The sequence below is a fragment of the Carlito syrichta genome, unplaced genomic scaffold (genome assembly GCF_000164805.1).
Source record: "Carlito syrichta isolate Samal-C Ts95f unplaced genomic scaffold, Tarsius_syrichta-2.0.1 Scaffold289350, whole genome shotgun sequence".
NCBI lineage: Eukaryota > Metazoa > Chordata > Mammalia > Primates > Tarsiidae > Carlito > Carlito syrichta.
Genome location: NW_007233446.1, coordinates 218699 through 240308, shown reverse-complemented (window position 1 = coordinate 240308; position 21610 = coordinate 218699). Strand labels below are relative to the sequence as shown.

Sequence of the window (21610 nt, the reverse complement as noted above, 5' to 3'; positions counted from 1 at the left end):
TGCAGCTGTTAGAGAATCAAGGTGAAGAGGAAAGATATTTGGTAGGAAATTTTTTACCAAGGAATCACACTTCTTACAAGTATGGGCTCCACTTCAAAGATGAAGCTTAAATTCACTCAATGATGATCAATCAGCTCTTTAAATCTTAGTCAAGAGAAATTGATAACCAACTCTTAAGTTTAACCATTTCAACATTTCACAATCCTCACCCTTCCAAACTTTTTCCTTGTATCTAGTCTGCTTCTAATTTCCTCCTGTTGGAAGCACCTCCATTTCTGTGTCCCATATGTGAGGACACACCGGACACACTGTTCTGGTTTTCAAGGGCAGGATGACATGAACATTTAGAGTCATATTGTCTAAGCCCAATCCCCTCCTCTTCAGTTTAGGAAATCACTAGGGCCTCTGATGTACCTATTTGTATCATCAAAATGCCAAAGACCTTTGGCTCAACTCTGCAGGCAAGCAGGGGTGGTGCTATGGAAAGTACATTCCTCTGAATGTGAAATCCAGAAAACAGCTAGAGTTCACAAAAGGAAAGGGCTGGGATTCGACCATGTGCTATGCCAGCCCCGTTTCCCTGCGTGTGCCATCTTGAGCAATGCTACCGGCTTCCCCAAGTATCAGTTTGCTCATCTCTAAATTGGAAATAATGTCTTGCAGGGCAGTTGCAAAGATTAAATTAAACGAGACATGTAAAGTACATTTCCTGGCACAGAGCAGGCACTTAATAAATAATAGCTGCTGTTACCATTACAGGAGTAGAACCACATAGCTGCTTTTAAATGGTGAAGAAATTGTATAAAATTATACAAAATACAACAAAGCATATACTCACTTGGAGGCAGCTATAACTTTCTGCTTTTTCCCAAACAGGCAACAGTCTGTGGACACAGCTCTACTTAGTAGTTTGTATTCTTAATCTTGCACTTGCTCTAGACTAAGAACTTCAGGGAACTGTTAGAAATTGGTCATGAATGTCCAAGTGAGATTCAGTCCCAACAAACAGGCTATGTTATAGAGATATGGGCACTCAATGCTTTATAAACTTGCCAAAATAGTGCTGTCCAGAAAAGATATTTTAATGACACAAAAAGACCTGTGCTTCTGTCTCATCTGTTTTCTACTTTATCAAAACCTTGGATACCAACTCTACATGTGACCTCAGATTCAAGGGTAAATAGAGGATGAGGTCTTCCAGGAAAAGATTCCTCAATGCAGTGAGCTTCAAGATGCTATTATGATTCTTTTAACCTCAAAGTGAAGTAGTTCCTGGAACCAAGTCTTCTCTTTTTCCAGACCTATAACATGCTTTGGGTGCCAGCAGCTTCACAAATTGACTTCATCTCTCCTATCAGATTTACAGAATAACTGAGTGGATGGTTTGGCCTCTCTCTGATAAGAAGTCAGACGTTACATTGGTGAAAAGAGAAAAATAACCTGATGTATGTGGATATAATCAAGGGTAAATAACTCATCCACAAGAGGACCTGATTGTGAAACTGGCATAGCAGTAAAGTGACTGGCCTGATGCCGCTTTCTTTACCTTAATTAGACATGACAACGACAGCTGGGTGATTACCCTACATGCTAATGGCTGGACATATTCTCTCTTTATTTCCAAAGAAATTTGTTGTATAAACAAGCCCTCAGGCTTGTTTAAATTGTGGCAAGTAGATGTGAATTATTTATTCTGTGAGTTTGCCACTTCCCAGATATAAACTGTTGTCAAAACCCACTGACTTCCTGATGAAAACTGATAATAATGTTTATACTGTAGTCTGAATGGCTGCCAAGAGCTATACTGTGCCTTTTCTGAGAGTTCCAAGGGCTTTTATATGCATCATTTCATTAACACGCATGGATTTTTTTAAATTTACAAAATGTTTCTCAAGAGAATAACAAAACAACAATAACAATAGCAGCTACCAATTATTGAATGATGAGGTGCCAGGTACTAAGCTGGGCACCTGGTGTAGATTATTGATACAACAACCCTACTGAGTTGCTATCCTTAGCCACACTGTATTCATAGAGAAGGCCATGACACAGTGTGTTCAGTGTCACACCTCCAGTAGCTGTACAGCCAGGATCAAAACCAGGTCTCATTTCATTAGGTCACACTGACACCCGAGATCCCCGTTGAGGGGTACACAACACAGCTGATAGGTGGATATGGTAATTCTCTGGGTTGGGAAGCTTAAAAGAATGCTTTCTGAGTTTTGAGCCTGGTTATATCTTCTCCTGGATCGTGAGAAAATAGAATTTATTTTTCTCCCCATATGTTCTTTGTTTTCCTTTCAAATAACCCATATTTCTAAGATCTCATTTCAATATCACCTCTCCCAAGAAATCTGCTTTGATTAGTTCTACTATTTTGCTTTATTTCCTCCCTGTCTTTCTAATATAGCATTTAAATAAAGTTTCCACTGAAAATGAAATTGAAGTTAACTTCCACATTCTTTTTATTTATTCCCAAAGTAAAGGCAACTTGAACAAGCCAATGCATCTTTACAAAAAGGAGACATTATTTTTTGCCTAGCTGATTTCCAATTCAGATGTTTCAATTAGATTTCTTTTAAATGCTACTATTCTTTTTCACTTAAAATTGATTACTTCTGTAGGGTATTATTTTTCACTTGTTGATAGGTTATTTTGTAATTGCTCTCTTGTTCTTTGAAGTACTTTCCCCCCTCTTCTGAATAGATTTTTAAGTTCCTTGAGGCAGGGGACATGCTTTCTCATCCCCTCACAATACCACCAACATAGTATTTGCAAATAGCAGAGACTCAATTATTTCCAGTTGTTAACTTTCTAACTCACCAACATACAGCTTTGATGTCATTTAAACAGAGAAGGGCTTGAGGCAGAACCATGAACTAAACACCTTTTCTAGGCAAGAGATTTTCTAACTTCATGTTACAGGACACAAAAAAAGATCACAAAGTCCAAAAAGTCATATGATTTAGTGAGCTAATATGTTTGATTAAGAAACACCTATTAAGGGCACCTTCATTAGCCTCATAGAGAGAGCAGCAGAGGGTAGAATGTAGAAGACAGTAAGCAGTACAGACTGAACTCTGGGGGAGATATCAGTGACAAATGGAACATGTGGAGATGGTAGCATTAGCCACGCTTGTGAAACTTCAACAGCCAGAAGAGGGAGGCCGCTCCGCCCAACCTTGAGCTCCAGGTTTTCCAGGGAGGCTGAGGTGAGTGGATTGCCTGAGTCCGCGGGTTCGAGACCCGCCTGGGCAGGTGAAACCTCATTTCCAAATCAAAAACTTAGCCGGGCGTGGTAGCGCGCGCCCGTAATTCCGGCTACTGGGAAGGCTGAGGCGGAAGGATCGCCGGAGCCCAGCAGGTAGAGGCTGCGGTGGCTGGGAGCGGCCACTGCACTCCAGTCTGGGTGACAGGGTGAGACTCTAACTCCAAAAAAAAAAAAGTGTTCTTAGCTAAGACAGCTACAAATATCAGCTTCACAGCCACCATATTTCCAAACTGTAGCCATATCGAAGGTTTCAAACTAAGATTTACAGGAGAAGAACTCAGAAGAGCCTAGGCTCAGAGAAAGACATGGCAGAGAGAGACACACAAATGTGAGGGAGAGGGAAGACGGAGAGCTGGAGACTATGCCCATGTGGAGTGGGGAGGAAGAAAGCGGGGAAGAGAAGAGAGAGGAGGGAGGAGGAAAGAGGGAGGAAAGTGAAGCTCAGACACTTTGCCAAATCTGACACTCAGTGCACAAGAGCATCATCTGAACTGTACTTAACCTCTTTGCCCCTATCCACCTCCTTGTCAATGAACACTACACTCTACATAATGAAGTGGGAAGATTGGTCAATTCTGACCGAGCTCTAAGAGTTGGAGAGAAATCTGATCAAGGAGGAAAAGGCCGGGTTCGCCTCCCATACCTCGTAATATTTGCCATCCGCGTAGCAGCCGCAGCTGTGGGGCAGAATGCAACTCTTGCCATTGAGGACATAGCCAGTGTCGCACTGACAGCCCTCCACACAGTAGTGGTTGCAGTCACTCTTCAGGCGGATGGCAGCACAGCGGGGCTGACAGACACTCACGCAGCTCTCGTAATGGCTGTTGGGAGGGCAGGTGACAGCTGGAACAGAAGACATAAGTCAGGACTTGCCCAATCACAAGGCCCTGTATTGCTCACTCACTCAGAGAGGCATAAGCGTGGGAGGCCGAAGTATGAGATTTGCCCCCTTTCTCATTACTGCCCTCTTTCCTTATGGAAAGCTTCTGTCTGACTCATTACTCCTTAAATAATGGGCCGATGTATAGATGGAGGCTGCTGGAGCGTCCTCGCATGATCTTTGTCCCCTCAGCCTGGTTTTTGAGATCCTCTATTTCCTGCCACCTTAAGCCCACCTCTCAACATGGACCTCCACTTCAGCTGGACTCGTCACTTGGTGACCTCCAGGGGCACCCACATTCCTTCTGGCCTTTAGGTCCTCGCTCACATTGGTGGTCCTTATTCATGCCCTTCTTTGTCATCTCAGCCTATCCAAATTCCCCATTCTTCAAGCCCCGGTGAGAGTCTCATCCACACAACTCCTCATTCGTATACCAGTGCCAACTCATCTTCCCCTCAGAACTTCCACAGAATCTTTTGGTAAATCAGCAATTTACAAAAGATGTCTGAGTACCACGATCTCTGAGAAGGCAAATGCCCATTGTTTGTGCGTATGCACGTGTGCATGTGTGCAAACTGATTCACATCAGTTATGTTCTACCATTTTGTAAATGCATCTAGATGCTACTATAGAAGGCAGGTAGGGTCCTGGTGAAGGGCATAGCCTGGAAAGCCAGATGTAAGAGATGCAGAATGAGTTACTTAGACTCTATGGTCCTCAGCTTCCTAGTATATAAAATACAGACACCAATAGCACCCACCTCATGGCTGGTTGCAAGGGATTAAGTGAGTCTGTGTGCTGAACAGTGCTTGGCACATAAGTGTTCGGTAAGTATTGGCCAATCATTGAAGGCAGGTTTGATCACAAAGTTTGATGGAAGCTATTATCTTAATCAATGCATACTAAAAATACAATTACTATTATGTGGGAACTTCTACTCTATACCATATATAGTATGTATTTGGGGGCCTATTTTACTTTCTACATTATCTAGTGGTAACATGTACTTTTGGAATGCACAGTTTTAAAAACTTTAACACACATATAAATTCATGTAACATATATCACAATATACTACATCTTTTTTTTTAAAAAAAAATTTTTAGTTTAAAAGATTACATCTGCATGTGGTAGAAAATATAGACCATACAAGTAAAAAGGCAGTGAAAAGTAAAGCTCTGATAGCAAATTATAGTCGATTCTTCTGGAAACCATCTATGTAACTGCATATATAGGTAGTCATTTGTGTATATGCACACAAGCATGTGTGTTATCCCATGCTCGCTTTTCTTTACATAAATGGGAGCATAATACATACACATTTCTGCTCATTGCTTTTTTGTAGCAATATTTCTTCAGTTTAGCCTCGAATTATTGTTTTTGCACTGCACAAGCGTGTTTTGTCTATTTTATGTGTTTATGCTGATGCTGCAGTGACTCTCCCTGTACATAAGTCTTTGCCGTCATGAGTTGCTGAATCCTTAGAGTAGATTCCTGGAAGTGGAATTACAGAGTCAAAGAGTATGAATGTCATTATATTATCCTCTAAAGACTCTGTGCCAGTTTATCCTCCTACTGGGGCTATATAAGGAGGCTTGTTACCCCACACCCTCATTGTTTTATCACCAAACTTCTTGATCTCTGGAAATACAGAAGGTAAATAATGCGATATATGCTACTTCCTTATTCAGTTTGCATTTCTTTGTGAGGTTGATCATCTTCTTTATTTGCTTATAATTCATGTATATGTCTTTTCTGTGAACTACCTTTTTATGTCCTTTGCATATTTTGTGTTGTTGAATTTTTTTGTTTTGCTTTCATTTTTGATTACATCTTTGCCATGTAGAGATGTAAAATCTTAATGTGATTAAATTTATCATGTTTCCCTTCTAGCTTTGGGTGTTTTGCTCAGAGAAGTCCATTCCACTGCAAGATTCCCCCTAAAACTTCTTTGTTTTCTTCTAGTCCTTTTATAACTTAATTTCTTATGTTTAATCTTTGTTCCATCTGTATTTTATTTTGGAGTGAAAAATGAAGGAGGGATTTAGTTTTATCCCACTAGTTTGCTCTTTGTCCCTTTAATGAATAATAAATACGGTTTTTTTTCTCCCAGAGATCTGAAATGCCAGCTTTATCACTAATTTCTCTTTGGGCCTGTTTCTTGACTTTCTCCTCTTTCAACTGGTTGGTCTTTCTGTTCATGTGCCAGTTCACTTGTTTCACTTTTATGATTAACTTGTTTAACTTTTGCATGTGCCAGTATTAATGGTGACTGAAGGTCTACAATACATTGTAATATTTAGGAAGATGCAGTACCAATTTAGCGATGTTCATTATTGTTTCAAGTATTTTAAATGGGTCCAATTTCTCCAACTAGACTATAAACACCATATTTCATACTTCTAATTCTTCCATGGCACCCAAAACAGTGCTGAGAACATGGCAGATGGTTAAGAAACATTTGATTCTTGAAAACAAACTTTCCAATTCCTAATTCTGATTTGCTGCTTCTTTCCCGCTTAAATGAAGTACTAAGAGTTGTGGAGTGATGACCTGGGTTCTACAGCTGGCTTTGTACCATGGCCAAGAACATGTCTCTTGTGGATGATGTGGATGGCAGACCAACCTAACATCTGTGCCCTGGATTGAGGGGCAGGAGGAATGGATCTTCCTGAGAAGCAATCAGCAGATATAATGGGTAAGGGCTTTGGAATCAGACTGACCTGAGTTTGAGGCTTGGCCCTGCTACTAACTAGCAGTGTGACCTTGGCCAGGTTGCTTATCCTCTCAAAACCTCTGTCGTCTCATCTATAAAATGGGAATAATAATATCTCCTTCATCAAGCAGTTGTTAAGATAAAATGAGATATAATTTGTAAAGCTTCTCATACAGTTCCTGGTACTGCCATAATACCTTCTGCTATTCATGGTAGTAGTCACTGGATTAGTAGTAGAAATTGTTTTGTAACAATTATTCAACAGGAACTTATTGGATGTGCAGAAAAATACGTGAGAAAAACCCTGACCACCAGACTTTGGAGCCAGGATGGTGAAGTAGCAAAAGCGGCCTCTGGTAAAAGGGAAATGGTAATGATAACCAAACTTGACTGACCAGTACCACACATCAGGTGGTGGGTGACAAGCGTCAGAGAGGTGGCATTGCATAGCAGGGAGTCACTGACTCTGGAGCCACTTTCCAATTCACCCAAGTCACTTTCCTTGAGAAAGTGACAATCTCTGAGTTTCAGTTTTCTTCTCTAGAAAATGGGACTATGAATAGTATCTACTTTGCAGGGCTGGTAAATGCTTGAGCACCCGATCCTACTTGGAACAAGGCCTGGCACATAGAGCAGAGGAATTGTTATTAATTCATTCACTGTTTTCTTCTCGTACTGTACTGTCACCATCTAATACTTAATTAAGCCCCCCATTAAGGGACTGAAAGAATGATAGACTTAGCAGGATGAATTTTAAGGAGGGGTTAGTAATTAAGACAATTTACCTTCCCTTCTCCCTCTAAGCCTATGTGTTCCATTTGGGTGTGAAGATTTTCCAACATGTTTACAAAGAAGGTAATTGAGTAATAAATTACCCCATTGATAGGAACACCCAAATCATTGAAAAATACCACCATTCTACCCTGTTACTAATAAAGCACAAGCCCAATGGGCAATTCTGGTTTAACTCCTTTTCTCCTGAAAGCACCATTTTTCATATCTCAACACGTGGTGTTGGATTGGATTAACTTTTGGAAGAATTGGGAGGTGAAGAGTGGTAAGTCTTTGCTTTCATTTTTCAGAGGCTGGAATCACATCAGATATGGTCAGCAACAACCTTATTCTTGAGTTGAGTAGCTGAGTTAGGACTCAGTCTCTTGCAGCTTTTCTCACTTCTAAAATTCAAAATGGAAAACTAAGCGGCCGCCAACTGCACTCTGTCCCCCAGTCCACCTACATACCAGCCTTAAAGTCTATATTTTTTCCTCTTACTTTAGCTTTTCTTTTTGCTATTTATCATCACCATCTCCTCAGGTGTTCTAACTTTTGGATCCTTGCCCCTGTCCTGAAATGCCAACCCAGGAAAGGTCTAAACATCCTTGTGATGGGAACAATTCTGTTACCTGCTGGCCCTGACGTATCAGCCTGAGCAAATGGGCAGCTGGCAGGCTGTCAGTTGAAAGACAGGGACGGGACCCAAGGCTGGGGATGAGGCAGGACAGACTTGGCTCTGAGTGTCACGGATAGGGCTCCCCACTACTAGTTAGCCAGCATAGAGAGGAGACAAGCATTGTTCGGATGGAACTTTCAGGAGAGGAGAGAAAAGGTTGCTGGGAGAAGGGATAGGAGGACAAAAAAAACTATCTTTATGGATTTAGAGTCTATCATACTCAGTGATCTAACACAGAAACAAAGAACTGCAGTACCACATGTTCTCATTCATAAACGGACCCTTAACATTTACCATAATAAGAAAGGGACTGGCAGTAGTGGGATACTGCCAGGGTGGGTGGGTGAGTGGGGAGACACAACATCAATAAAGGCACCTGATCTCAAACCAGGCAAAGCGGGACCAAAGGAAGGGCCAAACTTTACCTGTATGATGACCACTTGTATACCTAATCTTGAGTTGTACCCCGTATTTTTAAAATTTAAAAACTAAATAAATAAAATAAAATAAATGGAAAATAAAAAAACCCGTCTTCAGAATCTTTATCTCCACTCACTCTGGAGATGAGGAATGACCGTCTTCCTCAGAGGTAAGGTTATGGTGGCTTGCTAATTCCCATGAAGGACAAACATTGAGACCTGTCCATTGAGGTGAGAGTTAGTTCCTCTGTGCATTTCTCTGTTCATTGCAGCTGGAAGCAAAGGTTTTTGGCATGTACTTTGCCTGCCCCCCAGCCCAGCCACCATGAGAGCAGCCCAGCAAGCATGGCATGGGCACCGGTAAAGAGAAAAGTTTCTGCAATAGGTTTCAAGAAGAGACAGGCCAAGCCTTCCCTTGCAAAACTGTGTCCCTATCCTGTACCACATACAGGCTTCTTGGGTCCAGAGCCTGGTTTTCTGATTTAGTGAATGGCAAGCTCTCTGGTCCTATTGGGCTGACCCCAATGAATCCAGAGTAACTCTAGGGATTTATTCAGACACGAGCTTTTTTATAGGTATATTTATTTTATTGAAGTCAGCAGAGGCCAATTTGTCTGGATAGTTGTTCCTACTGGCACCATCTTCCCCCTTCATCCTCCCAGAGACTGATTTTGGGTGAAATGGGATTGGTATCTGCTCCCCTGCCTCCAGCTTCCTCCCACTCTTCCTCTACAATCTACGTGAATCTAACTATGTGGAATGTGAACTGACTGTGAGCATTAAGCTGCAATACTGTTTCTGATTTTTCATCCAAATCTCTCTTTTCCAGAATGAAAATGGGAGTTGCTTCTCTGAGGACCCTGCTGTATCACTTATTTAGAGCTCTATGTACTCAGAATCAATTTGTAGCCTTCATAGTCAGAACTTCTAAAAGAAATATGCTATAGGTAATGAGATTGAGATGGGAAAATAGACCAAGGCAGGTTTGCCAAAGACCAACAGTGGTTTTTCCTTTCAACATTTTTTCTATTCTTACGTGCTAGATGTTGGCAAATTATTCTAGTACATCGTCCACCATTATAGTGTATGGGTTGGGGGCATGGGTTTTGGGTTAGAGGATCAAATTCTGACTTTGCCACTGGGATTTAATGACCTTGGGCAAGTTACTGAACTCCTCTGAGGATCAGTTTCTCCCTGACTAATTGGGTCACTGAGGAGAATAAATGAGAAAAAGCTGGTAAAGTGTTTAGTACTAGGCTTGGCTCACAGCAAGCCATTAATATAACAATACCACTTAGCATGCATAGAGCAGGCCGGGCTTTCTATTACCTAATTTGATCCTCTTGATGTTTCTGTATAGCACAAATGGTATAGGCAGCATTATCACTGCTCTACGGAGGGGCAAACTGAGAACCAGGGAGGAAAAGTGAACTGCTCCAAGGACACAAAGATCCTTAAGGTCAGAGTCAAGGCTACAATCCAGGGGCTCTAATTCCTTCTCTAGTGTACTCTAACATTCTGCTATGTTTCATAAGCATAAACACTGAAACATGACATATATGAACTGAATAGAATAGCATGCTTAGAGAGAACATGTAAACTATCAACACAATGATAGATTCGTGAGGCTCTAGAACAAACTACCTTTTCTCCCACTAGTCTCTTGTTAGCATTTTATTGTGCACTTGTTGAGTCCAAAAGCTGTGTATTATGTTCTGTGCTTTATATACATGATCATATTTCATCCTCAGAGTAACCCATAAAATAAATTGTATCAACCCCATTTTACAGACAAAGAAATGGAAGCTCTGAGAGATCACATATCCTGTTTCAGATTACAAACTCAATTCCAAAGCACATATCCTTAAACTGCTACTCAATTCGCTCTGACTTCTATAGAGTTGGAACACTGGATTCCCACACCAATCAAAAATAAGGAGAGAGGTTACAAGGAGAGATAATAAGAAAGACTTACAGCAGGATGTGTAATTCCTCCAGCCGGTCACTGCGATGCCCTGAGTCTGACAGGTGCTGGCGTAGTTTTGCAGCCAGCTGCAGGCAGTCTGCACTGCACCCCCATCGATGCAAGAGTCAAATAGGCAGTTCTTGTAGAAGAAGGAGGGGTTGACTTTGCTATGGCACTTGGAGAAGCCGGCGTTCTGGTTAGGGATCAGGCTGCACAGCTGCTGCACTTTGGAGAAACCTTCAACTTTGGCACAGGACGGACAGCGGTCCCCACAGCCCACTTGGCAGAAGGTGTCCCTCTTCACCCAGCTCTGGCCAAACTCACTGATACTCGATGCAAGCAGACCCATGGGCATCTCCAGGTCATCGTCGGGGTTGCCATTGTAGCGGCCACACAGGCCGTAAGTGCTGTTCTGCATGCTCCGAGGGACCGTGATGGACAGGAAGGTCTTCCAGTCGTACACAACCTTCAGACCAAAGTCAGTTTCCACCACCACATGGAAGCCAAAGGAAAAGATATTTATCTTCCCTTGTCCCAGCTTCAGGGGTAGGTAGAGCCGTTCATTGTTGACCTATAAGGGAAGGAGAGATGAGATGGAAAAATACAGTTGACCTAGAGATTTCTCACTCTTCTCTTACTAACTAGTCTCTAGAAAGACAAGTCTCAGAGGGGAGTTTGAGCAGGTTGAGTGCAGTCTTTGCATGTAGAGTTGTTTATGTCAGTCAACTATTATTATTAGGATTTGAACAGACATAAATGACTACCCTTGGTACACTAATATACCTATTTATTTCAGTGTCTTTTGTTTACATAGCATCACTTCCCCCCAGGAGTTCAAATTGTTTTCTCCAAGGTAATGAGAGAGTAATAAGAATTCAATTAAAGTTTAGACTACAATACCAAAGCCTAGAACTCCTGTGTTTCTATATCTAGCTCTACTGTGGATTTATTTTAGGCAAGCTCCAATGTATTAATTCCTTCAGGAATTTTTTTTTCTTGAAACATGACTTCACTTTGCTGTCCCCTCCATTTGAGATGCCATTCTCTACCCATCAACATCCTTCTCATCCTCCAGACCCTGCTCCAGTGTCACCTCTTCTGTTAAGCAAGAGTTTCCGAGCCCGTGGTCAGAATTAATCACTCCCTCTTCTGGGCAACCAGAGCATGTTATTTATACTTCTCTTGTATTCCTCTCCACCTCTGGTCAGGATCAAGCTGTTGAAGCAAACATCATAATCTGCCTTGTGTTATGGTTGGGTATAGGCACTTCCGTCTCACCTAAAAGATTATGAGCAACTTGAGGGCAGGCACCACATTTTATTCATCTTTATGTCCAAAGTCCCCTTGCTACCTCCCAGGTACCCAGCATAGTGTCTTCCACGGAGGTAGCACTTGACACATGTTTCCTCCCATATTTATTTTTTAAATTCAGACAACAGGGAAATCCCTTAACATTAAATTCCAGAACGGCACTGCTCTTAATCTATTTTGATTCAGGTGAGGCAAATCCTATACCCTGTGGCTGGGTTAACACATGATGGAAAATGGAAACAGCCAGCTCCCTCCCTGCAGTGAGAGCTAACAGAAGAGCTGGTCTTCTTGTGAGAGAAGCAGGTATTTAAGATTGCTCTCTGACCAGAAATCCCTTCCCCCGACTCCTTAATCTCTCTCCTAGCCCACACCTCTCCCTTCTACCACTGCTCCCGCCTTAATTCAGACTCTCATCCCCTTTCATGTTGACTACTGCACAAACTCTTCACTTGTTTTCCTGCTCTAGGATTGCCTCTTTCCTCCATTCCCTCACCACTGCCATGCCAATATTTTTTTAGCACAGCTGAAAGCAGTTAATCCAATACTTAAAACCCTCTCTGGGGCTTGAGTAAAGTGTGTGACATGCTTAGCGCATCACCCTGTGCTCTCCCAGAGCTCTCTCAGATTCAGCACACTAGCTTCCTCCACACTAGACATACCCAATAGTTTGCAGTTCCCCAAATGAGCCAAGTTATGTTTTTCTATCCTGCTGCTTCCTATGCTGCAAGGGTGATGGGTGCTTTCTGAGTCCCAGCTGGGGACCCCATCCCCAGTCACTGTGACTATGGGCTAATAATAGAAGCCATTTGCCTAGAAGGTTATGACCCCCAACTCCACCCTTCCCCACTCCCAAGGCAGCCCCTGGCCGATGACTGACTGACATTGGGACCAACTCGGTGATAGAGATCATGTGCCAGAACTCCCAGTAGCCCAGGCTAAAACTGGTCTCCAGCTTAGAGCTCCCCACAGCCTCCCTGCTGAGCAATCTTCTCCCTGTGTGTTCCTCAGTTTTCCAAGAATCCCCACCACAGACCTTGCTTCTAGGGCACCTGAGCTATGACAACAGGGATGCCTTTGCCCTCCACCCTATTTTTCCATAAGGAAATGCTCAACCCTTCAACACTCAACTATCTCCTCTTCTGTAACTATTTTCTGAGGCAGAATTCATTCATTCATTCATTCAGTATACAGTAATTGGATGCTACCATGTGCCAGGCACTGTGCTAAATGCTAAGATAAAGCACATAATGCCTTTTCCTAGATGCTCAAAGCCATGTGGCAGCGATAAGCACATAAACAGATAATAATATTATCATGTGAGATAAATAGGTGCATAGGCACCAGATTCAGCCTGGAAACAGAATCAGGTGTGTCTGCAGAAGATGATACCCACACCCAGTCCCAAAGGATAAGCAGGGGTTGGCCAGTCAAGGAGCAATGAAAATGAAGAAAAGGGAATTTCAAATAAACGGCACAGCCCCAGCAAAGACCTGAGAAGAGAACAAAAATCCTGATGAATATGAAGAATTACAGCAATTTACTGCTGCAGGAGCATGGAGCGTGGCCTTGGGAGTGGCGGGAGATGAAAATGGTGGGGGATAAAAGTGGTGGGGAGGGCCTGGATCACGGAGGGCCTTGAATGCAATCCACGCAGGCCGAGAGGCTCATGAGCTAAGGCCTGCAAAATACCCATTTGTTTTGAAAGGAAAAAAAAAAATCAGCGACCTTAATAAGAAAATTTAAGTAGAACGATGAGGCCAGAATTCAAATTGCAGAAACAACTAGCAAATGAAGTAGCAAATAGGAGATACAGAAGCGGAGATGATACTCTTAAGGAGTCTAACTGGAAAGAGAAGAGAGATTGGATAGAAGCCAGTGGGGAAATGGGATCAAGGTTTGTTTTAGGATGAAAGTGTTTACGGGTGGAAGAGAAGGGCCCTAGAGAAAGGGAAAGGCTGAAGACACAGGAGGGAGCAAAACAGAGATGGCGCAGGTGGGGTGGCTGTGGGGAGGAGGAGAGGTGCCTCTTTCTCTGTGCCTGGAAGACAGGACGTGGTGAAGATGCAATGGCAGCCATTTAAGTGACAGGGTGCACGGAGGGTGGGAGGAAGAGCGAGACCCGGCCGTGGAGACTGTGACCTGCTCCCAAAGCCCACAGCTAATAAACTCAAAGTTGTGCACTCAGAGACTGATCTGTGCCAGCTGGCTTTTCTTCCTAAGTTTCCTTGTGTTCTGTATTCTTGGCTACCTGGTGTCACACAGGAGGCAATGCCTTGAGGTGGCAATATAATTGGATAAAGCTAAAAGGCTCGCAAATTCTGTCATTGCCAACATTGAGCACCCTGGAAAAGGAACGTCCTCAATTGACACAAGCTTGGCTTCTCTCTGTCTTGGAAAGCCCCATGGATGCCACCTCCCTTTCTGCACCTCTGTCCTGACTCTTTCTCTGTGAATGAGAGATGGAGGTCAAGAGGGAGTTCAGAGACAGGAGGCCAGAGGAAAGGGAGAGGTTGGAATGGTAGCAGAGCTTGATGGATGGAGGAGGAAGGTGCAGAGGAGGACAAGAAGAAGACTGGAAGAGTATGGGGAAGTGTATTTCAAATATTTAAGTACTAGAAGGAAGACCACATAGTAGAGCTTTAGGAGAGAGTTTTCCTTTAAACAATTGGTCTTGACCTTCTTCAGCACCCCACGCTTCGCTACCCCCTGGGTCTGCACTGATGTAAACTTTTCCTGGATGCCCTCACCTTTTTCTCAGCCTGACAGACATACTCCTTCAGGGCTTGGCTCTGGACCATCTCTTCCAGGAAGCCCACCTTGAACTCCCCCAGGCTGGCTTAAACAATCCCTCCTCTGTGCTCCTATGCCACTGCCCTATGCAAGCAACATTTTTACAGCATGTCACATTACATTGACATTAACTACTAACATGTCTGTTTCCCCTGCTAGACTCTGAGCTCTCTTAAGAAAGAAGCCATGTTTGATTCATTTTTTTTTTTACCTCTAGCGTTTGGCACAGAAAAGGCAGCAGTACAAGCTCACGGAACAAAATTGAGCCAGAGTGATGCTCAAAACCTCACTCTTCTCTGATGGCCACCAGATAGGCAATAAGTGATATGGACACAGGCTGTGAGGCCCCGAAAACCTCCCCATTGACCTGGACCATGTCTGACTTGGTTGCACTGAAACCTGGGACCAGTGGCAGGAGGGAAGTGGCCTCTGTTGAGCTCTGGCTGTAGGTGACTGAGACCACACAGTAGCCCCGGGAGTGGCTCACCTTCTGCAGCTTGCCACTATAACCTTGGCTGGCTTATTGAGAGCATGTTTATTTCTAGCTTCTCTCAGCTCAGTGGATTTTCCCATGTCCTGCAGTGATGCAGGAAAAGATCAGAGTCATAGAGGAACCCTGTGTCCCAAGGAATCATTTTCATGTCACCCTCCATTTCTGAGAATGCCAGCAGTGACCTGCGCTCTGGGCTGTGTTTTGCCCAGCACTTCATTTCACACTGTCATTCTGATGGCCATTATTCTTCAGGCTCAGGGAGAGATGGTGACTAATAATAACATCATGGAAAAAACAAATGCAAATCATTGAATAAGCAGATCCTGTAATGCATATTAATAATTCAAAGTAACTGCTAAATCTACCCCCCAACCCTCCAAAGGAAAGAACCTTCCACGCATTCTGAACTTGATCTTCTTGGCAAGGGTTTGAAAGCTCTGTTTCCAGATTGAGTACTTAAAACATCTAGGTGACTTCGAAAAAAAGGCCCTGCCAAAGAGTCTACTTGCTTCTTTAATCCATTTCTCCTTGATGCTCATTATTCTCTAATTACCTCCTGTTGTGGGTTGAACTGTGTCCACCAAAAAGATATGTTGAGGTGTTAACCCCCAGTACCTGTAAATGTGACCTTACTTGAAAGCAGGGGCTTTGCAAATGTAATCAAGGTAAGATGAGGTCATACTGGATTAGCTGGGGCCTAACTCCAGTGATTGACATCCTTAAAAAGAGAAGGAGGTTTAGATACAGGGAAACAGAAGACACAGAGGGAAGGAGGTCATGTAAAGATGGAAGTTGAGATTGGAGTTATGTTGCCACACATCAAGGAACATTAAGGATGGCCTACAACTGCCAGAAGCTAGGAGAGAGGGTTTTTCTTAGAACCTCAGAGAGAGCACTCTGCCATCACCTTGATTTTGGACTTCTAGCCTCCAGAACTGTGAGAGAATAAGTTTCTATTGTTTTAAGCCACCCAGAAACCTTAAGATACTAATACATGCCTTCCTTCTTCATCTCTCTATGTGAGGAAGGAATCGGCCACGTGGTTCTCTTGGCTCTTGACGTTGACAGTAAGTGCATCTCATGAGAATGGAGCAGGGCATATGTCCTAGTAGGTGAGCTGACCCATTCGGAGTTTAGCCCTCAAGTGGAAGGAAAGAGAAGGAAATACCAAGAGAGGTAGGGAATCAGTTATTATGAAGGAGAGACATGAGACAGCATGAAAAAAGAATTAAGTGTTTATGAGGATTCAGCAGTCTCTACATGAAATAACTGGGAAGAGGTTGGCAAACAACTTGTGTAGCCTCAAATATCTATATACTGAAACGTGGAGAGCATGTAACACAAAGCAGAAAATACAATTCATCATAAGCGACATAGGACAGGACCTAGGAACAGATTATATTTTAAAAGAAAAACTCTGAGAGATAGAAAGGTGAAACGGTGTTGAACGTCAAGGAGATAAGTAACTGCATGAAAACCTGGCAATCTAAGGTTGGAAATATATCTGATGAGGAGACAAGGAGAAAAGGACAAATATGATGCAAGCCACATGGGCAAAATGATTGGTATCCTTGTTTTAATACATGATAACAATGGAGTGGCTAAAAGCAAAGCATCCCATACAGTCCTAACTTGCCTCAGTGGCAACTTAACCTTTCAGATTACTGAAACAGTAACTAGCACTACAAAGAAAGTCACAGGAACCTTGGAAGAAGCAACATATTTATTCATTTGACCAGTGTTCTGAGTGTTACTACATGCAGGGCACTGCACATTCATCCAATTAGCAGAGATGAATTAGGTATGGTCCCACCCTTACCCTTAAGAAGCCCATGTTTAGAACTGAAGGAGTTAGATAAGAAGTTCAGAAGAAATACAATATGATTGTATATGATAATGGTTACTGAATAAACTGTTATGAGAAGCATAGAGGAAAACAATTTTGAGTTAGGTTTTTAAGATCCAAGAAAGGGAAGAAGAATGGGTACAGTGAGATTGCTACCTTAGATGCCAAAAAGGCAGATTTTTCAAGAAACATGAAAGGGAAAATAATTCAAGTAGCTTGGGAACCTCTCTTCATCAGAGAAGGAAATTGAGGAAATCCCAGGGAAGGAAAGAAATCAGTATAGCTGCCCAGGGAACTCTTCAGTTCAGTTTAGTTTAGCTCAACTTAGCTAGAATTTTTAAAAAAATGTTTACACTAGGAAAAGGAGTCCCCTTAGAGATAGAAAAATTATGACAGAGACCTATGAGAATTATGGCAAGCAGGCGAACACCCTAAATCAGCTCCCCAAAAATGCTAAAGCAGAGGCTGTCAGCTTGCTTGTTAGCATTTCAAGTCATGCTGAGAGTAAGATGCCGGAGAAGGAATGGGGAGGCTGCAGCTAGAGGTGTACAGAACCCCTCACCCCTACCGTTCCTGTATTACGGTCAAAGAAGTGCTCTTTGGGGTGAAAGGGTGGGAAACATACAGAAAGCCCTGAGTGCCCTAAATGCATGTGGGACTCATGAACTCCTGGATCCCTCAGGTGCCAATAGGGAGACAGGGAGGGATGGAGGGAGGCCTGAACAGGCAACTATTCTGATTTCAAAAAAGGGAAGAGGGTGCATGAGGACAATAGCACCACTTAAGGAGGCCTATCCTGTGCTAGACATGCTTCATCTTTGATGGATGGAGTGGTCGAGCTCGGAGGTTAAGTGACTGCCTGAGGTCACACAGTGGTCACCAGCTGGCATGTCAATCTAGGTCTGTGCTGTCTTCTTTGACACACTCTGCTACAATATGAAAGCTACCATTTCAAGAGCTGGCTCTGCCTCCGATTTGGTGTATGTGACTTGGGCAAATCATTTTTTCTCTCTGAGTCTCAGTTTCCTCATCCGTAAGATAAAGTAACAGAAAATTTCCAGGGCCTCTCTCTGCTCTAACATACTCTGATTTTCTTGGGATTCTGGACCAGCCTGGCTTGCTGACCCCTGTCGTGATGTCCCCATGACTCCCTTCTTCAGGTTGGCCTGGACTACTCACCAGCACAGTGTGCTTGTAGGCCCGGTGAATCACAATGCTGTAGCCAAACACCGTCACGTCCACCTGCTTGACCCACAATGCCAGTGATGGGTCCCGGTCCTCATTCTTGGCTGTGACGATAAACTTGGGGAAAGAGTCTGAGCTCGGCCTGCTTCCTGTGGTGCACAGGATGAGCGGGCAGCTGGTCTGGAAGTCAAAGGAGTAGCCATCAAACGTGAGGTAGTGGCCATAGCCCGAGACGATGCAAGAGGCGTCAGTACGGGCCTGGCAGTAGTACAGGCCGCCCTCCTCCATGCAGAACTCATCATCCTTGCAGGGAATGGTCTCACAGTGGACGCTGTTGTCTGTGCCATTACAATAGCAGAAGATCTGGCAGTCCAGGTCTACCCAGAAGGTCTCATTGGTGGCGAGCTGGTGCCCCTCGAAGTTGCAGCCACACTCGCTCCGGGCGACACACTGGCTGCCCAGCAGGGCATAGCCCTCGTCACACTGACATCCCTCAGAGCAGCTATCCACACAGATGGGGCCCAGGGCTAGGGTCTCACAGGTCTCCGTACATGTCATACACTCCTCGAAATGACTGTTCTCCGGGCACTCCAGAGCTGAGGGTGGTCAAGGATAAGACAGGTTTGAGAAAAGAACCAAAGTCAGAGACAGGAGTGCATGTGCGTGCATGTGTACATATGTGTAAATACGTGTGTGTGTATGCATACTTGTATGTGCATACATGTGCATACTCATATAGCACAGTAAACTTAAGGGATGCTGTGTGATCTGCACCTCTGTCATTTTCATTTGAGGGGATCCAAGGCTCAGTGACTCCCCCCAACCCCATCCACATGATTTGCTAGTGCACTTAGCTTTCCGTGCAGAAGATTCCAAATCTACAAGCTGGAATTGAGCACCTGCTACATGCCAGGCACTATCCTAGGTACTTTTGTCTACCTTACCTCAACAACCCGAAAATTAAGGTGGCTCTTACCATCCTTATCTATCTTACTGGTGAGGAAACTGAAGTTAAATGATTTAACTTTAACTAGTAAGTACCAGAGAAGGATTCAAATCCAAGTCTTCTGACTCGAAGACTGGAGAGAGAATATGGGCTGCTGAAAAAAACAAGTGCTTTGGGTCCACAGGGACCTGCTAATTTAACCTGGCATGTTATTTAATGTATCTGAGTGGCAGTTTCCTCTTCTATTAAATAAGAGCCATACTCCCCTAGCAAGGTTGTTCTGAGGATTAATAACCTAATATATCAAGTCCATAGTAGAATTCCAATAAATACTATGCCTGTTCCCCTCTCTGCACTTCGTTCTCTTTCATAGGCAGGCTTTGTGTCGGCATTTTTACTCTACAAATTGGCTCATCATCTTTCCCATTGTCTTTCATTTCTCTGCTCCTGGTGCCCTCTCGCCTCCTCCATCTCTTCACCACCATTTGTTCATGGTCACTCCCACCTCCTTTATTCACACTCTTTCCCCTGCCTGAACGGCCCCTTACAGAGCCAAATCCCACCCATCCTTCAAGCTTCATCTCAAATTGCACGTCCTCCCAGAAGCCTTCCTTGATAGATCAAGTCTCTGAGTCCAAAAGCGCAGCACATAAAATGATAACAGCATGTGCTGCTCACCGTGGAGTTCTGGATGCCCTTCTCATTTCTCTCAATTACTCTGGTTGGTCACAATTTGACAGGGACAGGGAAAAAAAATCAAGGAGCACAGAAGAAATCTCCTACAAGTCTGTGTAGTCTAAAGATCCGTGAAGGTCCTCGCCATCTTCTGGGTAAGTAAGATCTTGCCCTTACAACTATTTCTGGCTCTTATACATACCATCACTCCTTAATAGTGTCTTACACAAGGACACGAAGGACACTACAGAGGAATAAATTGCATGGCAATAATAGCTCTGCCCACAAGTACCAATGCAACAGTTCTGTACTGTGGACTGAAAGCCAATCTCCTTTTTCTCTGGGCTAAAGGACTATCTCCATTCCCGTGGACTACAACACCATACGGCTTTGAGTTGAAGGCTAGTTCAGCACTGATTATATATGTCTGTATAAAGGGATTTTCACATTTGTCTCTAAATTATGAATGTTATAACATCGGCTGCAGATTTATGGTGATAGCAAATAGCATGACTTATTTAAATGGCTCTCACTTTATGACTGATTGTGTTGTCTGAATTTGTCTGAAAGTCTGGAACATACAGACGTGGAGTAATAAAACTTCCCCTAGGCCCTGAAATGCCTCTGTGAAAGTACTTAATTGGGTAGTCTGGCTCTGCCAATGGGAGGGCTGGTTAAAGATATCTGAGCATGGAAGCAGTGGTTGTCCCTTTCCAGATTGAGAAAAGATTGCATTCCTGAATTGCAGCTGCTGCCCAATGCAATCGCACTCTGCAAGACCCCACCAGATTAATCCTTTAGTACCTAGAGACTTGATCAATCATTTGTGCATACTCCAGTCCTTCTCCCCACACCCATGTATACAAGGTCTAGATGAGACATCCCTAGGAACATCTAAAGTAGGAGCCCTGGTCCTCTGCCCAAGGAAGCCACATTTCATGCTGTGGCTTCTGTCCATATCTTCTCTAAAATAGGCATTGATAAGAGCTTCTTCCAGTCCTGTTGGCCCAGATGACGGATGGTAAGAAGCTCTTCTCAATAACCATCACACACAGGAAAAGAAGGAGCATTATCATCAGGCCCACTCACTTGGCACGCACAATGTTACCCGGCTGTGCTCTGGGCAGTACAAAAACAACCCAAAAAAACTCCCGGCCAGGTAGGAGTTAATAATCTAAAAGGATGGCAGTGAAGTGGCCTGGCAGTAGAACAGATTTGGTATGGGGGAGACTTGGTAATCCTGTACCATGAATGAAATACAACTAGAACGAAATACTCCCACTCGGTGTGGGAGCAGGAAGAAAAATCACGTTGGATAAGCTGGAGTTAAGACAAAAGAGGATACTGGGAGGTGGATTAAAAAATAGGCTTTGGGAACGTATGATAAGGTCCCTCTAGATGTGGTGGTCAGTAGGAACTGTGGAGGCTCTTCTGTTGTGGGTGGTTTTTAAAAAAAAACTCCTCTTTAAGATTCATAGCATCTGCTATTAGTCCCTCTCCAGGGTGGATGAGACTCACCAGGGACATAACCGCCCTTCTCTGAGATGATGGCCACTGAGCCCTCCATGTGTTCCTTGGGCTTCCCAGGCTCAGAAATTAGAGATTTATTTTTTATTTTTATTTTTTTGAGTTGGAGTCTCACTCTGTCACCCAGACTGGAGT

General features: G+C 43.5%; 1 protein-coding gene across 1 annotated transcript in view; it reads right to left on the bottom strand.

Moving 5' to 3' along the window:
- TECTA (tectorin alpha) overlaps positions 1-21610 on the bottom strand; it is an 83711-nt gene that overhangs the window by 27468 nt on the left and 34633 nt on the right. Inside the window, exons 10-12 of the mRNA XM_008054274.2 lie at positions 18322-18923; positions 10712-11273; positions 3915-4114 (exon numbers count right to left, since the gene is read on the bottom strand). Of these exons, the coding sequence (XP_008052465.1) occupies positions 3915-4114; positions 10712-11273; positions 18322-18923 (1364 nt within the window). The remainder of the gene's footprint in view (positions 1-3914; positions 4115-10711; positions 11274-18321; positions 18924-21610) is intronic.